We start from the raw sequence: 23,669 nt of genomic DNA on the forward strand, positions 1-23,669 counted from the left end.
ACATTCTCCCCTTTCCAGATGATGCGGGATGCCAGGCAAAGACCAAATTTCCGTGGCTACCCTGACGCCTGCATGGGAGTGGAGGCCTTAGCTTATAGGAGTGAAGGTCTTTAAACGAGGGCATCTAAAGTGAATGTCTCTTGTTGTACCAGTGCTAAGTCTTTAGATGCACAAACTGTTGTTTTCCGTGTCATTCTTTGGAAGTGGCAGGTGATAGAAGAGCATTATGTGTATTTTTTAATATGAGGAAACTGAGGCATAAGAGATTACATTCCCAGAGCTAGAGCCTAGTGCTTGTGTCCCTGAGGTCCTGTCTGCAGTTGGGAAACAACTCTGAACTGACCCCTTTTGCATTCCTGGTCTCTGTACAGTAACCCTTCCCTCTGCTCATCAAATCCATTTCAGAATGTGTATACAGTAATCCTTCTGTTTGAAAGTCTCCAAGATTTGACAAGAGGATTCTGTCTGGGCCTAAGATAGGACATGATGGGATAGTGACCTCGAGGATTTGGAAGCAGTATGATCGTGGGACAGGTGTGTGCATCAAGAAAAGATGGAGCATGTGTGCTCACAGTCCTACTGGGTCTCCACTCCCTCATCTTCAGATCATGGGTGGCTCATGCCCCGTTCCCCCCCTACCATTTATTCCCTTGTTGTGTCTGTTGGAAAAATCTCACCGGCTTGCCTGAGATCACTACATTTTTCTTCATACAGAAATCTTTTCTTAGGTTTCATGTCGTTGTAGACTAAGAACTATACAAGTGAAAATTAACAGTATTGGTTTTAATACAACTGCCAGATTCTCTATTTGAAAAAAGTCACTGCTCAGAAAATAAAAATTATTAAAACAATCCATGGTGATTTGGGCCTTAATTGTCACTCATTTTCTAACGCATCTGCAGTGGAGTTGCTTCTTGTCAATGTGGTGTAATTTTCAGGTCTGCTACTGAAAGAGAGATTGCGTACGTTTCTGGATTGTGAATAGATGATGTTTACAGTTGCAATATGGGTATTGGGACTGTTCTTTTCCTGTGTCATTACTTTTTGATATATTTGTTTTAAGGGAAAATTAATTAAATTTAAGTTACTTAGGTTTGGCCATATTTGTTAAATATCCTTTTCTGAGAAATTGAAAAGTGACTATTAGTTGAAACAAGATCAAGAAACTTCCAGCGTATTTCAGCACATTCCTCAGTTTATAATGTTAAGGTTTTAGGAAAGCTTAAAGTAACCAGCGTCACTGGTAGTTAATAAAGCAGTTTATATTTTACTTTATTTTCTTCAGAAGCTTTTGCCATGTGGAGTAAAAGAAACCTCATGTTGTTAATCTTTTCAGAGGACACTGCCAGTAAGAGTGTTGTTATTGTTAGATAATCATAATGGTATGTTCTGGAGTCTCTTCTCCCCTCACCCGACACACCCAATTCACTCCCACCCTGCCAGCGGAGCCAGAGAGAGAAGAATAAAGCAGTATCTTATTTGCTTTCAGAATTTGATTCTGTATTGCTTTGGAGACATGCTGGGATTTGCTCTTAAACTATTATTAAATTTCTAATGTCCATCAAGGTTTAGATTCCTTTGTAAGAGAACCAAGAACATAAGTGAAACTGTCAGGCTTCGCTGTGCAAACCTTTCTTCCAGCAAGCATCAGCTTAGCCTCAGCAGTGAGCCGACAGGGGACCAGCTGTTGGGCTGGGAACCAGGAGTTAGGCTACAGAAAGGCCTCCCCCAGCCCCCCTAACCTCCCAACCACCATGTGTCACTTAACCACGAGGAACCTCAGTTTCCTCACCACAATCCCACTTGTCTTGCATTTGAGATGTGATAATGTTTAGAAAGAGATTTTGCCACCTTTTAAAAAAAGTACTCCACAGATGATAGATACTAATAAATCAGATGTGAAAGCAGAGATTAGGTAAATGTGATTGTGTATGTATGCATTGATCATTATGCTCATGAGACACTGATTATTTTACTTTATTTATTTTTCTTTTTGGAGATGGGGACTCACTCTGTCACTCAGACTGGAGTATAGTGGCATGATCATGGCTCATAGCAGCCTTGAACTCCCTGACTCAAGCAATTCTCGCACCTTGGCCTCCTGAGTAACTGGGACTACAGGCACGCACTACTATGCCTAGCTAATGTTTAAAAATTTTCTATAGAGATGCAGTCTCCCTATGTTACCCAGGCTGGTCTCAAACTCCTGGGCTTAAGTGATCCTCCCACTTTGGCCTCCTAAAGTACTGGGATTACAGGTGTGAGCCACCAAGCCCTGCCTTTTAGAAAACTTTTCTATTTTAATTAGTTTTTTGATAGAGTCCCAAATGAAAAATATGCAGGGAGATGAGTTTAGCAGGGCTTAAGTTTAAACACAGTAAGAGTTGGAACGCTCCCAAAAGATAAGCAGTATAAGTAAGCAGTGACAGACCACTGCTCCAGAGGATGGAAAGATTTATGACTGCTGCAATATCCCACTTTAGGAGGAAATGCAGAGCCATTGAAGACAGACCACAAAATAATTACGCTATCCTAACATGCAGTACCTGGGTCCAGGACTGGCCTTACAGTGTAAGGATGAATATTATGAACATGTGCCTGCAGTAGGTATTTCATTAAAGTAGTGTGTGATTCAGGAATCTCTGGATGAAGAAGAAGCCCTGTTCTTATCCCATAATGTTTGGGTTGTGGCCTTTAATGTTTGGGATTGTGGGGAGTCTGCTGTGTGCATGGAAGAATCTTGAGGTATGAGTTTATAGGGGAAGAGTCCATACGTCACATTCCCCTGAATCAAAAAGCAACAGAAGGAGCCAGAACTTGCTCAGTTCCATGTTGGCCTCCTGTCTCTACTGTTTCATTCCATTTTCACTCCTCTGAGACCTTTCTATCTTCCCTGAACCATGCCTATGTAGGAGGCAGTCACAGAATAATAAGGTTTCCCTGTGGCCGTTGAACACTGGCACCAATGGTAGCCACGTGACGAGCACACCACTTTATCTGGGTCCCAAACTCTCAACCAGTGCCCCTCTGCACACATCCCATTGAAGGCTCATTTTGTGAATCTGATATTTCCCAGTTCCTGATAACCCCGTTGATAATAATGGTTGCTAATCCTTGTCCATACCATATTTGAAGCATTTACTTACGCATACCTCAGCTTGTTCCAAAAAGTATTTAAGAGGGGAGTTTCTGAGCACATAATCAAGTCTCCAAGGTGTTCTGCTCTGGATCTGCACTCTGACTATGGCTGTGTCCTCAAAACAGTAAAAAGATAATGCAATGGAAGATAAACATGTACCAAATTAAAGCATAAAAGGAAATAGAGGCCAAATTCCTACACTATCAACATAGGCCAGCCCTGTTTTTCAGGCATTCAGTGATAGGCCTGCTGAAGGAAAGGAAATGAATGAACAAGGATAAACACTGATTTTGGTGTTACTGGTACCTGAATAACCAACCCCGTGTTCCCCCCAGCCAGCATATTGTTCTCTCCCATTGCTGGCTGCCGTGCAGTGCTCCCGTCACGTGCTGCCGGAGGGGGCCCTCCCTGGAAAGCTGTGTGCCCCAAGGGTGCCCTGCCTGGTTCTTGAGGGACAGAGTGTGTACTGGCACTCTGGGCTTCGTGGGCTCGGGCTCCATTATGTACAAGTCTGCAGGATACCAAGGGAGGGCCATCATCTCACAGTTGTCTCCTTTCCAGGTACCCCTGAAGGGGATGAAATAAGGGGTGGCATTGGATCTCAGGATGATCCTTGTAGGGATGGCTGAAAATGCAGGTGCAAGTCATTGTGAGACTGGATAGTGTCTGAGCCACAGGACCATGCCACGGTTAGTGAGAGTCATGAAGACTCTGGTTTCTGTCTCAGAAGACCCAAGTGGTTGGCAGTGATGCCTGGAGCCCAAGGCAGCCACATAGGATTTCTAAGATCATGACTAAAAGGGCTAGTTCCAAGAAGGGTTGAGGAAAAATGCTGGTCATGAGATCAGGAGTCCAGAATGACTTTTTTTCTATCAGATCTCTAACCATCCATTCATGGAGAATCACTCCTGAGCTTGATGTATCCCTACATCAGAACCTACACACACACAAACTCATCCCCTTCCTGGCAGAGCTCTGAGTAGACTCCTCTGTCTCCATAGTTTGGATCAGAAAATGTAGATTCCTTCCTGAGGACCGCCTGTCTCATGAAGGAGGAGAAGGTGGCACGGGAGTCTTTTTAAAAGGATTTTAAAGTGATCGTTTGAGCCATAAAGAAACCAAGTTTTATTCTTCAAGGCAAAAGACTTTTCAAGCCAGGTGATGAAAGTCTAAATTGCTCTACACAGAAGAACAGGAGGCATGTTTCCAGATAGATCCAGGTGGGCACAGTCTTAGTGAGGGGTGGATATATGAGATCATCTGTATGGGATCCCAGAAGCCAAAAGACTCACATGAAAGGGAGTTTTCAAACTCCATCATTTCAAACTCCTAGCAAAATATTGCCATAGAAAAGAGTTTTCCAAAGTCAGTCCATTACTGGCTCAGATATTAATAGAAAATCAGGAGTCAAGAAAAGGAAGAAGGTAGGGATTTTAAAGTCAGGCCTGGTTTTAATTTATTTGTGGTTATTCTAACTAGTAAGTGAAACACACTCCCCGTCTGGTGCCCTGTCCCAGGCATAAACTGCTCACCCATCAGAAAGGAATTAATTTTTTTCAAGGGTGCTACCTTAAACCCATTAGTTTAGCAAATTAACTGATATTCCTAGAAAAGCTCCATGCTTGTGCCAATAAATATTTACCGAGCTAGTGACACCTCTAACAGCACCCCCAAAACGCTGGGCCACTTCCAAAGGGGGAGCAGCTTACTTTCAGGAAATGGATTACTCACTTGTGGAATGAGACCAACACCCAGGCTACTCAGTTTCAACACACTTTAAAATGCAAAAGGGAACTTTCCTGCCTCAAGCTTTCAAACCTTTTCCAGATGGACCAAGGGAGGTGGGTGAGCCCATTGTGGTACCCAACAGGCCTGGCTTAGGCTGGGGCTGCACACATCTAGCTGCACCTCCCATCCCTGCCCTGCACACCGTACCATGAAGGGAGTTACAGACTTGTGGTGGGTTGCTGGTAAGAGGCATCCCTGAGGGCCTGCCCTGTTTCCATTGGCCAGACGCCCCCAAGAAACAGGAAATCTATGGAAAGGGCGTAGTGTGCTCAGCTGGGTGCCGCCCCCTCCCCCAGATGCTGTCGCTAGTTTCACTTCTCAGCTGCAGTTGCCCACAGCTGTCTAGGGATGGAGCAGCAGCTGGGTAGTAGGGTGGTGGCATGCTTTTTATTCTTCTAGAGCGGGCAGGCAGCAGGCCTGCTCTGTGCTGCGTTTGACTTGGGGGTTAAGCCGGGTGCCTCAGGGCAGGACCTGGAAGGAGAAGCTGAGTGCAGTCCACCATTCAGTTCTGGGTATCAGGTTTTCAAAGAGGCATTAAGTGTAGCAGAGGAAGATGGCCATGAAGCTGCAGGGGGCTGGAAATCATACCACCTAAAGATTATTAGAAAAAACTGGGGACTGTTAGCCTGAAAAAGATTTAGGTGAATGGCTATCTTCTCCCAAAGGGAAAGTAGATTTATCTTTTGTATTTTTTTATCATAGTAAAATATACATAACATAAAATCTTCCATTTTAATCATTTTTAAATATACAGTCCTGTGGCATTAATTACATTCACAATGTTGTGTGACCATCACAGCTATCCATTTCTAGAACTTTATCATCATCCCAAACAGAAACTCTGCTCCCATGAAATAATAACTCCCCATTCTTCCTGCCCCCTCAGCTCCTGGCAGCCACCATTCTGCTTTCTGACTACTCAAGGGACCTCATAAAAGTGGAATCATACAGCATTTGTCTTTTTTTGTCTAGCTTAATTAACTTAGCACAGCGTCCTTGTGGTCCATCTATATTATAGAATGTGCTGAAATTTCCTTCCTTGTTGAGGCGGAAGAGGGTTCCATTGGATATATATTCCACATGTTGTTTACCTGTTCATCTGTTGATGGACGTTTGGGTTGTTTCCACCTTATGACTTCTGAATAATGCTGCTGTGGACATTGGTATGCTAGTACTTGTTCATAGATTTTTTTCTTTGTGGTTTCAGAAAAACTGATCTTAGCCAAATGGTTAGAAGTTGCAGAGAAGCTGATTGTGGCTTCAGTAACCCCAGCTCTCTTCAGTGGTGGAAAGGCTTCCCATGGTTGGGAGTGGTGTACTTACCACCAGAACAGAGAGAACCAGAAAATCTCTGAGGTCCCTTCCATCTCCAGAATTCTATGATTTTCAGGCAGATTAAGGTATGCATCCGAAGGGTAACATCTGGAGAAAAAGGAAGTGGTGTCAGATTGGCTTCAGTTTCCTGAGGGAGACAGGAGGGAAGTGGGATGGTAAATTATCTACCAGTCAGGAGAGGTTACTTGCTAAGCTATCTCTGGCCTGGACTTGAGATCAGAAACTGATGCTGCTGTGAAGCTCATACAAAGGTCCTGTGTCGTCTCAGGGAGATCTTTTCAGAGCTCCAGTGAAAGCTTTCTTGTACTCTAGCTTCCTGGTGGGTAGGGTGGTGAGTCCAGATTTCTCAGCACAAATCCCTCATGTCTGCCTAGAAAGAAGGGATGCCTTTAGGGGACCGAGCCCTGTCTCCATGCAGGTTACTCTGAATGCAGGTGAGGGGGTAGGTAAAGATGGGGAGTGCTGGGTTGGGAAGTTTCAGGAGTGAATGTCAGCTGAGGTGGGGATGCCCTGGCTCCCAACACAATTAGCTTCATTCTGCTACAGTTGGGGGTTTTCTTATCATTAGTCGGGAAGGCCTAGCCAGAGAATTCCAGTATTCCAGAGCAAGTTTAATTGTGGGTGATTTCATTCTGCCCTTTTTATGTTGAAGCCAGGGCCTTGCGTCATATAACAGTGAATTCAGGGAGATTTTTATTTGCATGTGAATCATAGCTTTTCCAGCTGAATGTCACTTACTTGGAATTTTGTCTGATTTTGTTTTGTTTTGTCTCTTGGTGTTTTCCATCGGGCTCTTTGGCTAACCAGAAAAAAAAAAAAAAAAATAGAGGAAGGGCTCAATCTGACTGAAACAGGGTTTGAGCTGGCAACTCAAAAGGAGAGTATTATGAATGTGAAAAAAAGAAAACGGATGCTTTATTTTGCTTTGAGGGAAGGACCGAAGCCAAGTCCAATTGAGAGCTCTAATTTGGGAATAGTGTTATTACAGGTCATTGGGAGTTGGTTACGCGCTAAATTGGGAGGCCAGTCACATGAGGAGGCAGCAGTGGCAGATCACATGGGGGACGGTTGGGGCCCTTTTACAATGAAATTTTGTTTTATTTACTACACAGTTGAAATGTACTTATGTCATTTTGAGAAACCAAGTCAACTTATTGGCTGGGAGTTGCTCCCTGCCCTGACCCATCAGTTGTTTGATAAATGAGCCAGTTCTTCCAATCTTTGTGCTTTCCAGGGCTTGATTTGGCAGTGGGATCTGTGCAATGATTCATGGAGCTCACCCGATGGTAGGGGTTATACATCTGCCCTTCACCTGACTGACCCCAAGGGGCTTGCTCTCTTCTCCAAAGGCTCTACCCATTTTAGACCTCAAGGTCAAGACATCCAGAAAACTCCTAACATTATATAAAGAAGTGATGGTCTTTGTTTTTTAGATTATCTTCCATTTTCTCAGCACTGTTCCTCTTAATGTCTTGCAAAATAAGAACGAGAAAAGATGGATCCTGCCCCTCCATGGGCAGTTATGAACCAAGTATTTCTTCTTACCCCAAAACTGCAGACTGTGGATGTTTTGGGCATCTTGGGGAGGACCAGGAAGGGTGGTGTGTGGTCAGCTGCTGATTTTCCTTGAAGAATCAAAGTTGGCCTTCTCGGTGTCCACAGCCTTGATTAGTTAGCTGTGTTTGAAATAAAAAACAAACAAAAAAAGAATATCTAGAATTCAGTTAATTCATTCCCAGTGCAAACAAGTTGTGCTCATGCTCCTAAATGGGGTATGTTACTAAGCCGGTGACACAGAGCATCTGGGCCGGCAATGCTTGTGATCGAGGTTAGGAATAGAAGGTGTATGGAAACTTTCTATAAAAGGCAGCCAGGTCCCCTGGACAAGGGGTCAGGAAGCTCCAGCACTATTCACGGTGGCACCAGGGCATTACTGCGTGATTTGGGACAAGTTTCTCTGTGCCTTGGTATCCCCTAAGTGCCATATTGATTTGGGGGAGCGGGAAGGTAAGGACCTCAAGAAATGTTTGAGATGTAGGATGTTAAATGTTTGAGATGTGAGATGTAAGATAACTGGAGGGAGCGTGATGTCACAGGAGCTCAAATCAGGGCCATGTGTCCCTGAAAGGGGCTGGGCTGCTGTCCCTTCTCAGGCATCGCCCTCTGTGGCTGATGCCTCTGACATCACAATGCCCAGCCAGACACTCAATAATGATGAGCTGTGCCCAGTGGACACCAGAGGAGGGAAGAAAAGGAAAAGGACAAAGTGGAGAGGGAGGAGATGGAGCAATCTTTTATGTGATCATTCCATCAACTCACACATTTTTCACCTAACACCTGGTTCACCTGTAATGTGCTCAGCTCCATATAACCTGGACAGCAGCTGTGCCCTCACCCCCAAACTCAGCAAAATATTATGGTCCTCTAATCAAGAGAATTTTGCTCCTGTTACTGCATGTCTTGTGGGTTCATCGTCAGACCAGTGAGTTGATACCAAACTTCACCAAACGGCTCTCCGGAGCAACCATTTAGAGGTAACGTACTGGCTCTCACGCCCAGGCTTCTCTGGGCTTCTGCAGACTCAACTCTCCTGCTTGGAGCAGCACAGAACTCTGGGGATTGTGTGGGGGTGGTTTGTGAGGGTGTGAGCCTGTGGTAAAGATGCGTTAAAACTGAAATTCTCACCTTCATTCGATTCATGAGCCAGCACAGACTTGGCCAGACTTTGTTTATTCTTATGGCACTCTTCAAACCCAAACGGGCCAAATCGTGGCTTCCCTGTCTATCCTTAGATGCAGCGATTGCTGCTTTTAACTGCTTAGATTGCTATGAATAGAAAACTTAAGAGATCAGCCCTGTCTTATAAATATTATGACATTTTGCTTATTTATTGTTGACTTAAAAAAAAAAATCCAACAACTTCCTCTAAAAATAGGTCCTTGCCACTCTTTGAACCTCTTCCTCCTAGCCTTTCACCTGGTAAGAAATCATGTTTCCCACCTGGTTTCACATCAGCCTTACTTGATCCTCCAAATGCTATCAATTGGAGGCCATGATTTTCTTGGGTTCTCAAACATGAACCTGGATCAGAATCATCTGGGGGCTTGTTAAACACAGTTTTTGATTCAGTAGATCTATAGAGAGCATCCCAAAAGTAGTTGTAGTTTTTTGTTTGTTTGTTTGTTTTTTGTTTTTTGGGGGGGGTGGAGTTTTGCTCTTGTTGTCCAGGCTAGAGTCCAATGGCACGATCTTGGCTCATTGCAACCTCCTTCTCCCGAGTTCAAACAATTCTTCTGCCTCAATCTCCCTAGTAGCTGAGATCAAAGGTGCCTGCCACCACAACTGGCTAATTTTTGTATTTTTAATAGAGACAGGTTTCACCATGTTGGCCAGGCTGTCTCAAAGTCCTGACCTACAGGTGATCCACCCACCTCGGCCTCCCAAAGTACTGGGATTACAGGCATGAGCCACCATGCCCGGCCCAGAAGTTGTATTTCTAACAATTTTCTAGGCATGCCCTTCCTCCACACTTTGTGAACCAGTGCCTTAGGGTTTTTGGGTCTCCTTCTCCTGTCCCCATCCTGTAGGAGAGAGCCCCATGGAGCGTGACCCTGGTCCCTTAGATTGATGGTGAGCAGCTAACAACTACATAGTACTCACTATGGGCCAGATGATGGTCCCATGCTTTACAAAGATTAAGTAACTCAAACATCACCAATCGTAGGAGGTGGCCCATTTTCCAGATGAAGGAACTGAAGCACAGTGTGGTTAGGTGAATTGCCCAAGTTCACACAGCTCACTCAGTGGAAGCTCAGACAACATGGCTAGCATGTGTGCTCTCATTCCCCACGCCGTATTGTCGTTCCGTTTTCCCCAAGTCACTTAGAGCACCTGATATTCCTACAGTTCTTGGGAGTGAATACCTCAGAAAGGAGCCCCCAAAACAACTGAACCCGTCTTAGGCACTAACAACCAGCGCCTTGGGCTCCAAGTGTCCAGGTGACTCGGCTACCCTACCTGTGTCTGTGACTGAGTAGAGGCAAGAGGAGGGGGCTCTTAGCAGAAAGACACTGGACATATGACCTGGTGAAGGCCAAGGGAGGGGTGTTGATGTGAAGATGCTGGGGACATCATCTGTGAAGAGAGGCCAGCCTTCCCCTTCTGCTGGAGCCTCAGTGTCCCCTCACTATTCTACCCTAGTCCAGAGATTTCTGCTGTTGATACTTATCAGAGAGACACAAAAGTGAGGAGGAACAGATGTGCCATGTCATCAGCCATAATAGAAAAAGGACATGTATCTTTCTTTGACCAGGTTGGTCTAACAAGGCTGTGTGTGTGATCAGCACTGACCTGGGTGAGGGAGTAGGAGACACAGAAGTGGAAGGACTGTCCCCACCCTCAAGGAGGGTGAAGGGAGGGAGGGTCATACAGATGTGCAGGTCACTGAGCTCAATTGTGGTAGAGAAAAGGCAATGAGAGCCCAAGTGGGTAAATGGCATTTGGGGGGAGAGGTGGATTCTTCAACTACATCACAGATGATGATAGGAGCAGGAGGGGGAGGGTTCACATGTGTCCAAGACATATCTACAGCAGAGAGTATTTAATGATAAATAATAGTGATCACATGTGAGATTCAAACAGCCGGAGGTTAAGTCTCCACTGGTATAGTGATAATAGACTAAGCTCTTTTTTTTTTTTTCTTGCCAAATAATGTGTTGGGTGCTGGCTGGAGGGCCTAGGAGTACTTTAGAAGATCGAGTCTACTCCTTACAGTGTTGCCTGTTGGTTCTAAAAATGGAGCCCTTCTCCAAGTATTTCTCTACCCCATTGGTCTGATTCTCCCCCACATTCTTTGTGTTACAGACATTTCTATAGGAAAAAAACTTTCCCTATGGCTATCTCTGACACCACAAATGTCATTGAAAAGGACAGATCCTAGCACTAGGCCATATACATTGATAGGAACCAAAGATAGATATCTGATGGATTAATAAATACAACCACCTCCAAAGGTGATGGTATGAAGCTAGATTAAAACGACACGGTAGGCCACCGCTGTCACTCCCAGCTCATAACCAGTGTGGCTAGAAGTTAGCTTTGTGTTTCTGCTCACTGGGCCATGTGTCTCAGACCCTGGGGTAGAGTTGAGGGAGGGCAGACAATGGTTAGTTTCCAAACTCCGTGGACATAGGGGCCCCTTGCTGCCTCCTGCCTTCCTCTGTAGAGTTTAGAAGGTTTATTTCCAGGAAGGAGCTCCTTCCTGCCAGGTTGGTCCTCTCTCCAGCTTCCCAGCAGTGCAAGGTGCTTACAACACAGCCCACAGGCCTGCCTGCGCCAGGCTGTGTGGGTCTGTAGACAAGGCTTGAACCAGTCCTCAACTCTGTCTCTGCATCTGCTCCTTTCTGTCCTAGTGGGCCTTTCTCCTCCCCCTTACCTTTCCCTGCCTGAGCCCTCTTGCTGTTTTTGTGCCTGCCTTTATTGTAGAATTCTAGATGATGGCATGCCTGCAACTTGGAAAGGATGAGGCCCTTGTCTGGAAACATTATCCCTATGAGCTCTGAGCTCTTATCTCCTTCTATAGCATCCCCACCAATTTGGCCAAAGCCAAGGGCCCTCATCTGATCAGACCTCCTGGTTCTGGTCCAGCCACTGAGCCCTGGGTCTACTCAATTTCATGGCAGGATGCTGAGAAGGAGGGAAATGGCCTCAGCCATTCTTATTCCTATTTAGAGAACTGCTTTCTTCACCATCATCCTTCCTGTCTGTTCTCCTTACCCACTGCCCAAGGACTTCAGCAATGAAAAAGTAGCTTCCCTTCTCAAAAAAAAAGGAAAAAAGAAAAATCTGAAAAATCTTATTCTGATTGCATCAGTAGACCTACTAACCTGAAAACGAGTTTGGTGCACAAGTAACAGGTGAAAATCAGCTGCCTTTTACTGCTTACTGTTGCAGAAATTCCCTGGGTTGGCTGGCAGCTGGAGGGGAAGCAGGAAGGGAGGTGTGTCTCTAGCTCCCTCTACAGGGCCATGCCCCAGGAGGACAGGAGAGCCAGGCTGAATATGTTCCAGGGTCACCCAACTCTGTCCTTGTACAGTTAGCCAGGCCTTGCTTTCCAAAAAGAGTATCAGTTAATTTGTGACTATGGACTCGAATATCCTGCCTCCACAAAATTGTTCATCCTCTCCCCCATTGGATGACTCGTGCGTGTATTTTATTTCATATTTCATACCTAAATGAGTGATATATACATTTCACTACCAACATTGCTAACATGCATATTTTGGGAATATCTATATGCTGTTCCTTGGTGACAATATTTACATGGTTACACACCACACCACAAGGCTCTTACATTCACACTTACACTTTGGATCCCATCTCTTGAGTTGGGAAACTTTGTCTATAAGTTGTTGAGCAACTTCCTTGTTATTTGAGAAAGCATGGGACCCAGTAACTTCACAGTTCACAGTCATGTACAGATATAGAATGGCTCCCTGGTGTCAGGGGTGGGATGTGTGCACTCCAGCCCTTCCCATATTTCCTGAGGTGTATAAACCTGTTGTGTGGCATGGCTGTTGTTCCATTTGCTCCACTGAATTAAGCATGAAATATTCTTTTGTGATTCGATCTGTTTATACTCATCCCAAGATACTCCTCTGTTGACTGGACATTGGCAAGGATGCTGGCCTGGGAGTTCTTTGTGAAATATTATTGCAGTTAGGCTACGTGGACAATGGTGTGCTTCTTTTGGGACCCTCATGTCTAGAACCTCTTGTGCAACAAGGCCTAAATCTAAGCACAGAAGCAGAAAGCACACTTTTCTCGTTTGCAAGGTCAGCATGAGGATTGCTAATTCATTATTTTAAGATACTATTGGAGTGTCACTCTGTGGTGTGTGGGGTTTTGGCAGTGGTGGTCTGGAGTGTGAGGGCGGCACTGAAGATTAGAGAGTGGGAAAGCTTCCTGCGTTTAGAACACTTCCAGCCTCTCCTCTGAGGGGTTTTTGGTGTAAAAAACTAGTCGAGTGTGGTTTACAAGAATGTGTCTTGTGTTTGTTGAGTGAAGTAATATTTTTTCACCTCTAATTTATGTAACTCTTAGGAGACCCATTCCTATGAGGCTTTATTAAAACATAATCACTTAATGTCCCCCCCGCCGCAAAAAATCAGACATATAACAGTCTTAAACCCTGTTGACATTGCTTTTCTTTCCTTCTTCAACAGATGTTTGCAAGAGTTGTATTAAATACATTTCATTCTGCTGTCTCAGCCTCTCAAATCTTTTTCATGAAGATTACTTTAATTAGTGTCAGTTACAATCACAAAAAGCACCCATTTTGCTTTTGTTTTCTAGCAAAAAACAATGGGGAAACTTTCCATCTTAAACAGAATATTGAAAAGGGGAAGGTAGTAAAGATTTTGAAAATTGAGCTAATCATTTTATTTTCCTCTTTTCCATGTTCCTGTTTTTATTTGATGTTAAAACTAAAAATAATCAAAATACAACGAAGTTGAATGAGAAAGGGGTGATTGAACGGTTTGTGTGTGACAGTTGGTACCTACTATTGTTTATAGGTCATGGTCATCTATTCTATCTTAAGCCTTCCATTTAAAGGAAACTTCTAGGAAATAACTAACATTTTGAAGAAATCCAAAAGACTATTAAAACACTATCAAACAAAAGGCCATAATTAGCTGGGCTCAGTGGCTCATGCCTGTAATCCTAGTACTTTGGGAGGCTAAGGCAGGAGGATCATTTGAAACTAACCTGAGCAACAAAGTAAGACTCCATCTCTACAGAAAATACAAAAATTAGCCAGGTGTGGTGGTACATGCCTGTAGTCTGAGCTACTCAGGATGCTGAGGTGGGAGGATGGCTTGAGGCTAAGAGGTTAAGGTTGCAGTGAGCCATGGTTGTGCCACTGCTCTCTAGCCTGGGCAACAGAGCAAGACCCTGTCTTAAAAAAAAAAAAAATTGTAATTAATGAGGAATATTAATGCATGAAAAAAATGGAGACACCCTCATTACCCTTATAGAGCTTGCATTCTAATGGAGAGGGGCCAGCAGAAATAAGCATACTGTACAGCAGGTCACATGGTGGTAAGTACTATGGAAAAAACAAAGCATGACCTGGGAATAAGGGAGTGTAAGCTGAGAGAGTGGGGTCAGCAATTTAAAATAGTGTAGATAGATAAGGTCTGTCTAAAGGTAGGAAGGTGACATTTGAGCAAAGACAGAGCTGAGAGAGGCTAAATATGGGTGTGGGGGGAAAGTGTTACAGGCAGAGGAAGCAGCAAGTGTGAAGGTTCCGAGGCAGGCACACGGCTGATACGTTGAAGGAACATCACAGCAGCCAGGATGGACTGAAACAGGAGAGGGTCAGTAGTAAGGGTGGAGGCTAGATCATAGAGGGACTAACAGGCCATCATAAGGACTTTGGCTTTTACTCTGAGATGGGAAGCCATTGACGTGTTTGATCAGGGGAGTGACATGACCTACCTTCTAGTTTTAAAAGATCCTTTGTTACGGTTGATAATAGACTACTGGAGAGGGTGGGGATATGAAGAAACATGGTGAGAAGTAGTTACATTCCAGATGTATTTTGAAAATTCAGCCCATAGGATTTATGGAGAGGTTAGATGCAGGATATGAGAGAAGGGAGTCAAGGATACTCCAAGGTTTTGACCTGAGCAACTGGAAAGATGGAAAGCCATCTGCTGAGATAGGAAAGAAGAACAAAGAAGCAGATGTGATGAGAGTAAGAGCAAGAGTTGGGTTGTAGACATGTTGACTTTGAGATCATCTGAGTGAGCATGGAGAGGATGCAGTTGGAATGTGAATCTGGGGCTCAGGGGAGAAACCTGGGCTGGAAATACAAACGTGGGGTTGTCTGCATACTCATGGGCCAGAGGTCAGAACCGAGGCAGGTGGCTCGGGGAGCTGGCCTGGTTTTTGTGCCCTCTGGGAATGGCCGGCCTCAGACCTCCTGACTGGTCATGGCCAGGAGGAGGTCAGAAACCTGAAGGTGAGTCCTAACCCTAATTTGAGTCCTTGGCCGAGATCTCAGGACTAGTTTCCAGCTGGCCTGGGTCCTTAAGGAGTAAAGGAGCACTCCTGGAGCACCCAGCTGTGCCAGTACCCGGGGAAAAAGTAACTACAGGAGAAAGTCTCCATGAAAGAGATGACCAGATCTCTACTCTGGAGACGTGAAGGGCTCATTGGAAGTATCTGCTAGGGCAAGAGGTACCTGGTTCTTGCCTTTTGAGGATGGTCAGATGCCTTTGAATGACCAGCACCTGACCTTCCTGTTGTCAGAAAAGACTAAAATGATCATAGTGGTCTATACAGTCCTCTACATAGATCCCTGCCTTTTCTAGTGAAGCCAAGGGACAGTAGCACGTTGAAGTGATTTTTACCAAGTAACCAAAACCTCTCTGTATTCATTAACTATTGCTGTGTAACAAACTACTCTAAAACCTAATGACTTAACAGTAAGTTATCTCTCAGTTTTCTGAGGGTCAGCAATTTAGAACAGCCTGGCTAGGTAGCTCTGGCTCAAGGTCTCAAACAAAGCTGTAGTCAAGAAATAAACTAGACCTGGAGGAGCCACTTCCAAGCTCGCTCACATGGCTGGCAAGTTGATTCTGGCTGTTGGCAGGAGGCCTGAACTCCTCCCCATACAGGTCTTTCCCTGGGATGCCTGAGCATCTTCATAATTGGTGTGACTGGCTTCTTCCAGAACAAATGAACCAAGACAGCAAGGTAGAAGCTGCAATGCTTTTTGTGACCTAAGGTCAGAATGTCTCCACTGCACACTGTTGGTCACATAGACCAACTTTCATTCAGTGTGGGAGAAAAGCACATAGGTGAATACCAGTAGTCTAGGATCAGTGGAGGCCACCCTGGAAGCCCGCAATCACCTTCCTTGAAAGTAGGGGGAGGGTTTATGTCTTTTCAATCCTTTGTACCTTTTCAAAGCACCACTTGCAGCTGTAAGGGCTCATAACTCCAGACTGGGTTCCCCATCACAACTAGTCGAATCCATACCACTAGCAGGGCTCCCACCAAATTATGGGGATTCTTCTCTGGTCGCCTCTAGCTCAAGAGGGTACCTTGGGAGACAAATTCAAGTGCCATGCCAACACAGGAATCCCACCATTTGCCATGTTGGTATTTTTGCCCTAATTTTTCAGGTGCCCTGGGCTCAGCTCACATTCCTACCAAATAAATACATGGTGTGTGTTGTTATCCACTTTTGAATTGTGCAGAGTTGCACTATATTTAGAAGCCTTTAGTACATGATGTGTCTAGGATTGACTTTGTAACATACATTCTTCCAAGGAGCCTTTGACCATGTAAAACCCACCAATATTCCTTCCTTTTTAGCACATTCATTTCACTAGTACTTCTTCTGTGTGTGCATTTAATTCCTAGCCATTTCTTGCATGAGCAAATTGCCTAAATGTGCTTGTGAGAAACCCTTTTATGGTAAACGTTATTAAACTGAAAACAAGGGTATAATAAAATAGCAATTTAAGGGTAATTTACTAACAACTAGAGCCCTTAAGCATTGACATACCATTGTGTAGTAATAATACCAGACTTGGTATTTAAACATACTCTTTGTCACTCCAAAAATCATTGGGACAGTTTCCTAATCCTCATGGTCTTTAATTATAGCTCCTTCAATTTTTTTTTTAACTACTCCTATGTCACTGGCTTACAAATTATAAATCATTAACTTTTATCCACATAAAACATCCAGCAAACTGTTACATCTCTGCTCCTTATACAGAGAAATAACAAAGAAACTATTCAGAAAACATACTAGAGGTGAGCTGACATCTCTAAACCTTGAAGTTCTCGCACTTAAGTTTTCCACTGTGTCCTGAATCAGGTGATACTGAGGTGAGTAATGGTAGAGCCTGGATCTCAGAAGTGATCAATTAATTGAAAATTCTGAGGCTTCCTGAATCTTCCCCAGGGAGAAGAATTTGTTAAATACAAATCTCAGCAAAGATTCTTTGCTCTCTGGAAGGTAGTGTGGATGCCACCAAGGCCAGTGGGCAGTTGGACAGGACCTAGCCAGTGTGACCAAGTCCCTGCATGTAGGGTCTGGCTTCCATTTGAAGGTGGAGATGTTCACACTTGTCAGCACCCTGGGGATACTCTCCTGAAAGACTGACTCATGCTAACTAGGAAGTAGGGAGGTAGGCACTGCAATGCTGGCTGGTTAATTTGCCAAGAGGAGCCATCATCAGAGAGACCAGACGTACTCAAAGTCCATATAATCAGCACACATTGTCCCTGTCGGCAGGCCTCCACAGGAAGCCAAATCATAATCAGAAACTATGTATTAAGTTGCCCTGAAAAATCATTATCACAGATTTTGGAAATACCTCAAGTCTCTATGATCAGTTCATTCTCTACCTGAGGGTAGCTGGGGAGCTAAATCATGGTCCAAAGGTTGTTTGGTGAGTGGATAATCAGGACAGGGGAGGCTGAGGGAGGGAAATGTTTAGTGGCAATGGGAACTTCATGGGTCCGTGCCAGAATGGGAATGACTTTGCCAGAAAGACTGATCTATTCAAAACCAAGTGGCTAAAACTTCCTTTTACCTAGACGGGCAGTTGGATAGTGTACTAATTAACTTAGCAGCTTAAAACAATAAACATGTTACACAGTTTCTGTGGGTCAGAAATATGAGAGATTCTGGCTTAGGATTCCTCAAAATGGTATGTGGGCTGCAGTCGTCGAAAGGCTTACCTGGGCTAGGAGAACTGCTTCCAAGATGGCTCCCTCATATGGCTGGCAACTTGGTGCTAGGTATTGGCACGAGGCCTCAGTTCCTCACTAAAGGACCTCCCCATTGGGTTGCTTGAATGATGTCACAACATGGCAGCTGGCTTTCCCTAGAGTGAGTACTCGGAGACAGCAAGGTGAGGCCACAGTGTCTTTTATAACCTAATCTATAAAGTCACATGCCGCCATTTCCCCTACCTTCTATTTGCTGAAAGTGACTCACTGAATCCATCCTGCACTCAAAAGGAAGGGAATTAGGCTCTGCCTTTCAAAGAGAGGTTTGTCAAATAAATAGTTAACATATTTTAAACCATAATAGGTATCACTTACATTGTCTCTGTAACTCCTTTTTATTATACTTCCGTTGCTCACCAACTCCTCTGATGATCCATGTAGTCTATTAATACATTTATATGATGTTTATAACTATTACATATTTATATGTAATTCTATATCATATATAACTATAGAACATATAATTGTTATAAATATCAATATATTTGGCTTGTGGCCACGCTGTTGTAGCAGGACAGCCATTATGTATCTAATAATGGAGGTACCTACCTCCATTTTGCCACTTCACTAGCAATGCCTACCTCCATTTTGCCACGTCACTAGCAAGGGGCCAGGAGCAAGTAACTTGGCCCATCTGTGCCCCTCTGCCTTCATCTGTAAAAGAAGGCTAGTAATAGGACCTACCTCATAAGCTTCTTGGGAGGATTAAGTGAGTAATTAAATGCACAGGGCTTAGAAGAGTGCCTGGCACTTCGAAAATATTCAATACTGTTGGCTCTCAGTGGTGGCAGCTGGAGTGGTAGCAGAAATAGTTTGCTCCAGTAGGTGTAGTTAGCCCTCAGAGAGCAATCTGATTTCCATGTTCCCAGTGGTAGTAAACAAAAGCCATACTTGTCTTCCTGGTCCCACCATCCAAGCCCTGTCCTGAGGATAAAGGGACCGGGGCCAGCAGCCTCTCATTTTCCTTTCTCTTTGCTGCGCTTGTTCCTCCTCTGAATCCCAGGTTAATCCACGGCAGAGAACGGTTACATGGAGATAACATGTTTAGTTTGTACTATGACTCCTATTTACGTTTTGTTTTTGTTGCTGATTTTTTTTTTTAGGCTGACCCTTTGTGGAAGGGTAGCATATCCAAACAGGGAAATGACCTAGCAGAAAGCTAGGGAGTTCCTCAGCCTCATGAATTTTTTATTAGAGGCCATTCCTAATTTTTATCTTTAAATGTACATTTTCAAGGATGTACGCTAGCCACCTCTGATTACAGTAGGCTTACAACATAACCCCTTTTGCTTCTTGGCCCCTTTTGCTTCTTTCCAGTGCCTCTTGGGCTTAATGAATAGTTTTTATCTTCATGCTAAGCACATTCATCATTTAAAACATGCCTGGTATTTGCTGAAGATGAATTGAGAAAGTTAGAAATGGAATTTTCTTCACCTCTCAGCGCTACTTTAAAAGGGAGGCTATACCTAGTGGAATGCGTGAGAGTTGTCTTGTGTCAGGTGGCAATTAGCTAAATATAGAGTCAGGGAGCTGGGAGGGACCTGCTGAGGTCATCTGTGCCCTCCCGCCAGCCTTCCCCATCTGAATGTCTCCAGCCCTGTGCTCGCCAGCTCAGTAGTCACCAGCCACATAAGGCTTCTAAGCTCTTCAGCTGTGGCTGGTCCAAGTTGAGATGTACTGTCCATGATAAAATACGTTGACATTTTAAGACTTTTAAAAGATTTTTAAAGACTTAATTCAAAAAACAGGAAAAATGCCTCATTAATAATATTATGAAATTATTAATGATGATTGATAATGAAGTGATATTTTGATTACTTAAATAAAATATATCATGAAAATTTACATTACCTGTTTATTTTGTCTCTTCTTTAATATGGCTACTAGAAAGTTTAGAATATTATATGTGGCTTATGTTTTATCAGTGTTAGACAGTGCTCTCAAGATTATCTCACTGTGTTATTCAGACCCCCAGGGCAGAGACTCTAAAGCCTTCCTTGGTGATTTTGAGTCTTTCATTATTCTGGCAATTGTGTTCTTCTCCACGTCCTATCTTCATCTTTCCTGCTTTGGTTTGGAGACTTCTACTTCAAATAGTTGACTCTTTGGCATCTTCTTATGAAATCCCCACTTGAAGTGAGTCAAGCATCTCTTCATATTGTTGTAAGCACAGTAAATGCATTTTCTTTTCACCTTTTGACTTTCTACCTCCTTGATCATTTTTAATGACTTCTTTTGGGTCATCTTCTCTATATTGTTTTTAAAAACTTGGTATCCCAAACCACCCACATTGCTCTAACATGAGTCCGACTATGCAGAGACAAGCGGAAGGAATTATCTCCATCATCAAGTACTTGACTGGCCCTTTTGCTACTTTACCTTATTTAATCCCACAGCACATGGCGGGGCAGATGCTATTTGTACCACTCTTGATAAGGTGGTTGGGGCTCAGAGAAGTTAACTAACTTACCAAGGTTCTACCACAAATTAAGTGGCATGTCTGGGATTTGTGCCCAGCTTTGCCTGACTCCAAAGCTTATGCTCTTTCGTTATATACCATGCCTCTTTTTTTGCTGGTATTTTTCTTGAGATATTCTTTCCTGTAGTCTTGATAGGCATTGCAGTACAGGGTGATGCATTTGTAGCTTATGGTCAACAGTGATAATTGGGCTTGGTATGTTTGCACCTAGCTAGAATTGCTAAGCCCTTCTGCTAAATTCCAGAAACCCCTTCCAACCCTCCAGATACAGCATAAAAGCTAGCAGGACTGTCCAGCCCTAGCCCTTGTAGGGTCATCAGTGGGCCAGTGTTGAGATCTCCAGGTGTCAGGAATGACTTCTCTGAAAATGAGCTTTCTTTCCTCTGGCCCAGAGCCTGTGAATAACCATCAATTCCAAGACAGGCTATTTCTCAAAGGCTAATCAAGGCAAAGTGCATTGTTTGTGTTTTGAGTGAGAGGGGACAGAAAGGATACTTCTGTGTGTGTTAAAAATAGATCTTCCCATAGCTCGAAACTTGAGGACATTATGCTCAGTGAAGTAAGGCAGTCACAAAAGGACAGGTACTGAAATACCATATGATTCTACTTCTCTGTGGTACCTAGAGTAGTTAGAGTTTCAGTTTGAGAAGATGAAAGGGTTCTAGAGATGGATGGTAGTGATAGTTGCACACCGTTATGAAATGGTGAATTTTTTTTTCTTTTTTTGAGACTGGGTCTCCTCTGTCACCCAAGCCAGGATACAGTGGTGCAATCACAGCTCACTGCAGCCTCGACCTCCCAAGCTCAAGCAATCCTCCCACCTCAGCCTCCAGAGTAGCTGGATCTACAGGCACACACCATCCCACATGGCTATTTTTTTTTTAATGATTTGTAGAGATGAGGTCTCATTATTTGTAGAGATGAGGACCAACTCATTGCCTAAGTTGGTCCCTAACTCCTGGGCTCAAGCGATCCTCCTGCCTCAGCCTCCCAACGTGCTGGGATTACAGGCGTAAGCCACCACCCCCAGCCTGTGAATGTTCCTAATGCCACTGAACATACACTTAAATATGATTAAAATGGTAAATGTTATGTGTATTTACCACAATAAAAACAAGCTGATCTCTACATAAAGAAAAACAGCGATTAGAGGTGCCCCAGGAGCCAAGTATTGGGTTCATTGCTTATTCTAGCTTTGAGCCCGTAGTTGTTCTGAGTTAGTGTTTCATGAGAAAGGTACAGGCTTACTGCACAGAGATGAGTGGAGCTCTTTTTTCCCTGACAAATTTCTCCACCTAGGAAGTTTTTCCAATTTCACACAAATGCCTTTGCCAGGATTTAAATCACTTTCAGCAGATGTCTGGGGAGCTGTCTGGGGGAGGGGAAGCAGCCTCACCCCCAGGACTCTGGAATAGGACCTTTGTTCACACTCACTTTTCTATGGAGAGCTTCTTAGTCTTAGCCCCATGTCTATCGGGGGTGGGCTAGACCTTTCTCAGAAAGAAAACAGCTGTACATTCTATTCAATTGTACCAAAGTAGTTGTAGCTTCTTTGGAAACATGAATGAGAATTTGATTGCATACTCAATACCTAAGAATGTTTGATCTGTGTTTCACTGGAGTCTCTGGCCCTTGAAAACCTGGGGCCAGTTAACCAATCTGATGCACAGGCTCTTTGGAGAAAATATAGCCAGGGTATGTAGATTGGGGCCCTAATCCATAAAAATTCTCTTTAGAGTATCTGTTTAGAGTCATTGTGGGTGTATTTGCTTATTTGCCCTGTATATTTTCCTTTTCAGGAATCATTAACCAATGGCAACAGGAATCCAAGGATAAAGTGATTTCCCTCCTGTTAACTCATCTGCCTTTGCTGAAGCCAGGAAACCTCGACGCAAAAGTAGAATATATGAAACTGCTGCCCAAAATCCTGGCTCACTCTATTGAACACAACCAGCACATTGAGGAGAGCAGGCAGCTGCTGTCCTATGCTTTGATACATCCAGCCACTTCGTTGGAAGACCGTAGTGCTTTAGCCATGTGGCTGAATCACTTGGAGGACCGCACGTCGACCAGCTTTGGTGGCCAGAACCGAGGCCGCTCAGACTCTGTGGATTATGGACAGACACACTACTATCACCAAAGACAGAACTCCGATGACAAGCTCAATGGGTGGCAGAACTCTCGGGATTCTGGGATTTGCATCAATGCCTCCAACTGGCAGGACAAAAGCATGGGGTGTGAGAATGGTCATGTGCCCCTCTACTCCTCCTCATCTGTCCCCACCACAATCAATACGATTGGAACCAGCACAAGTACAAGTAAGTTCCCCGGAAGCCCTGTCATGTAGTCTGGTTTGGCGATTTGCTGTGTATGTGGCATGTCCCGCTGACAGTGTCTGCTCTGTGCACCCTGTGACCCTGGGAGAGAAGGGCTGATTGGAATTGGCTGTGGGAAAGGTCCTTTGGACCCCATATTTGTTGCTCTTTGACTCTGCAAAGATGAAAATACTGGGATGGTAAAAGTGATTGATGGTCCAAATTTGGGTTATAAACAGACCAAAAATAAATAGAGAATAAATGAAAAAAGGAAACTTCCCGTTTCCACAGAGATGCATTTCACCCATGTCTTTCACCCTAGGGTTTTGGATTTGCCAAGGCACTGAGTTACTGTGTGATTCTCTAAACCTAATTCTAACCCATGGTTAACCAGGCAGCCTCATGGGCTTTGTGCTTTGTCTTTATTTTATTTTTTCCTCTTTCTTTCTCTCTCTCTCTCTCTCTCTCTCTCTCTCTCTCTCTCTTTTTTTTCTTAAATTTCACCCTGGAATGTTTCCTCCCTTTGCATTTTCTGGTTTTAATCCCCAATTGTCGGGGCACTTTTTTCCTGACCAGTGGGAGCGGGTTTGCTAACTGAGAATGCTGCTGTGTGCTGTGGCCTGGTGAGAGTGCCGTGGACTTCCTCTCGTTCAGTCCAACACCTTAGGATAGGTGGGTCAAGAACTGCTTTGTGGGTGGGAAGAGCGGAGGACAGCCCTCTGCTCTTTTGACCACTAAAGCAAAGTACTGCACCCTCAGCTGGGTACTGGGGCTGGGAGTCCTCTCTCTGTCTCCC

The 23,669-nt window shown here is 44.1% G+C and overlaps 1 protein-coding gene across 5 annotated transcripts in view; it reads left to right on the top strand.

Annotated features, from left to right (window-relative positions):
- SAMD4A (sterile alpha motif domain containing 4A) overlaps nucleotides 1-23,669 on the top strand; it is a 235,685-nt gene that overhangs the window by 122,747 nt on the left and 89,269 nt on the right. For 3 of the 5 annotated variants that reach the window (XM_017873663.1, XM_017873665.1, XM_017873664.1), the window contains exon 3: nucleotides 22,358-22,876. In XM_017873663.1, the coding sequence (XP_017729152.1) occupies nucleotides 22,358-22,876 (519 nt within the window). Of the gene's footprint in view, nucleotides 1-8,461; nucleotides 8,797-22,357; nucleotides 22,877-23,669 lie in introns of those variants that run through there. The other 2 variants (XM_017873666.1, XM_017873667.1) reach the window with 2 other exon arrangements.

The sequence above is a fragment of the Rhinopithecus bieti genome, unplaced genomic scaffold, assembly GCF_001698545.2.
Source record: "Rhinopithecus bieti isolate Rb0 unplaced genomic scaffold, ASM169854v2 scaffold_7985, whole genome shotgun sequence".
Classification (NCBI taxonomy): Eukaryota; Metazoa; Chordata; class Mammalia; order Primates; family Cercopithecidae; genus Rhinopithecus; species Rhinopithecus bieti.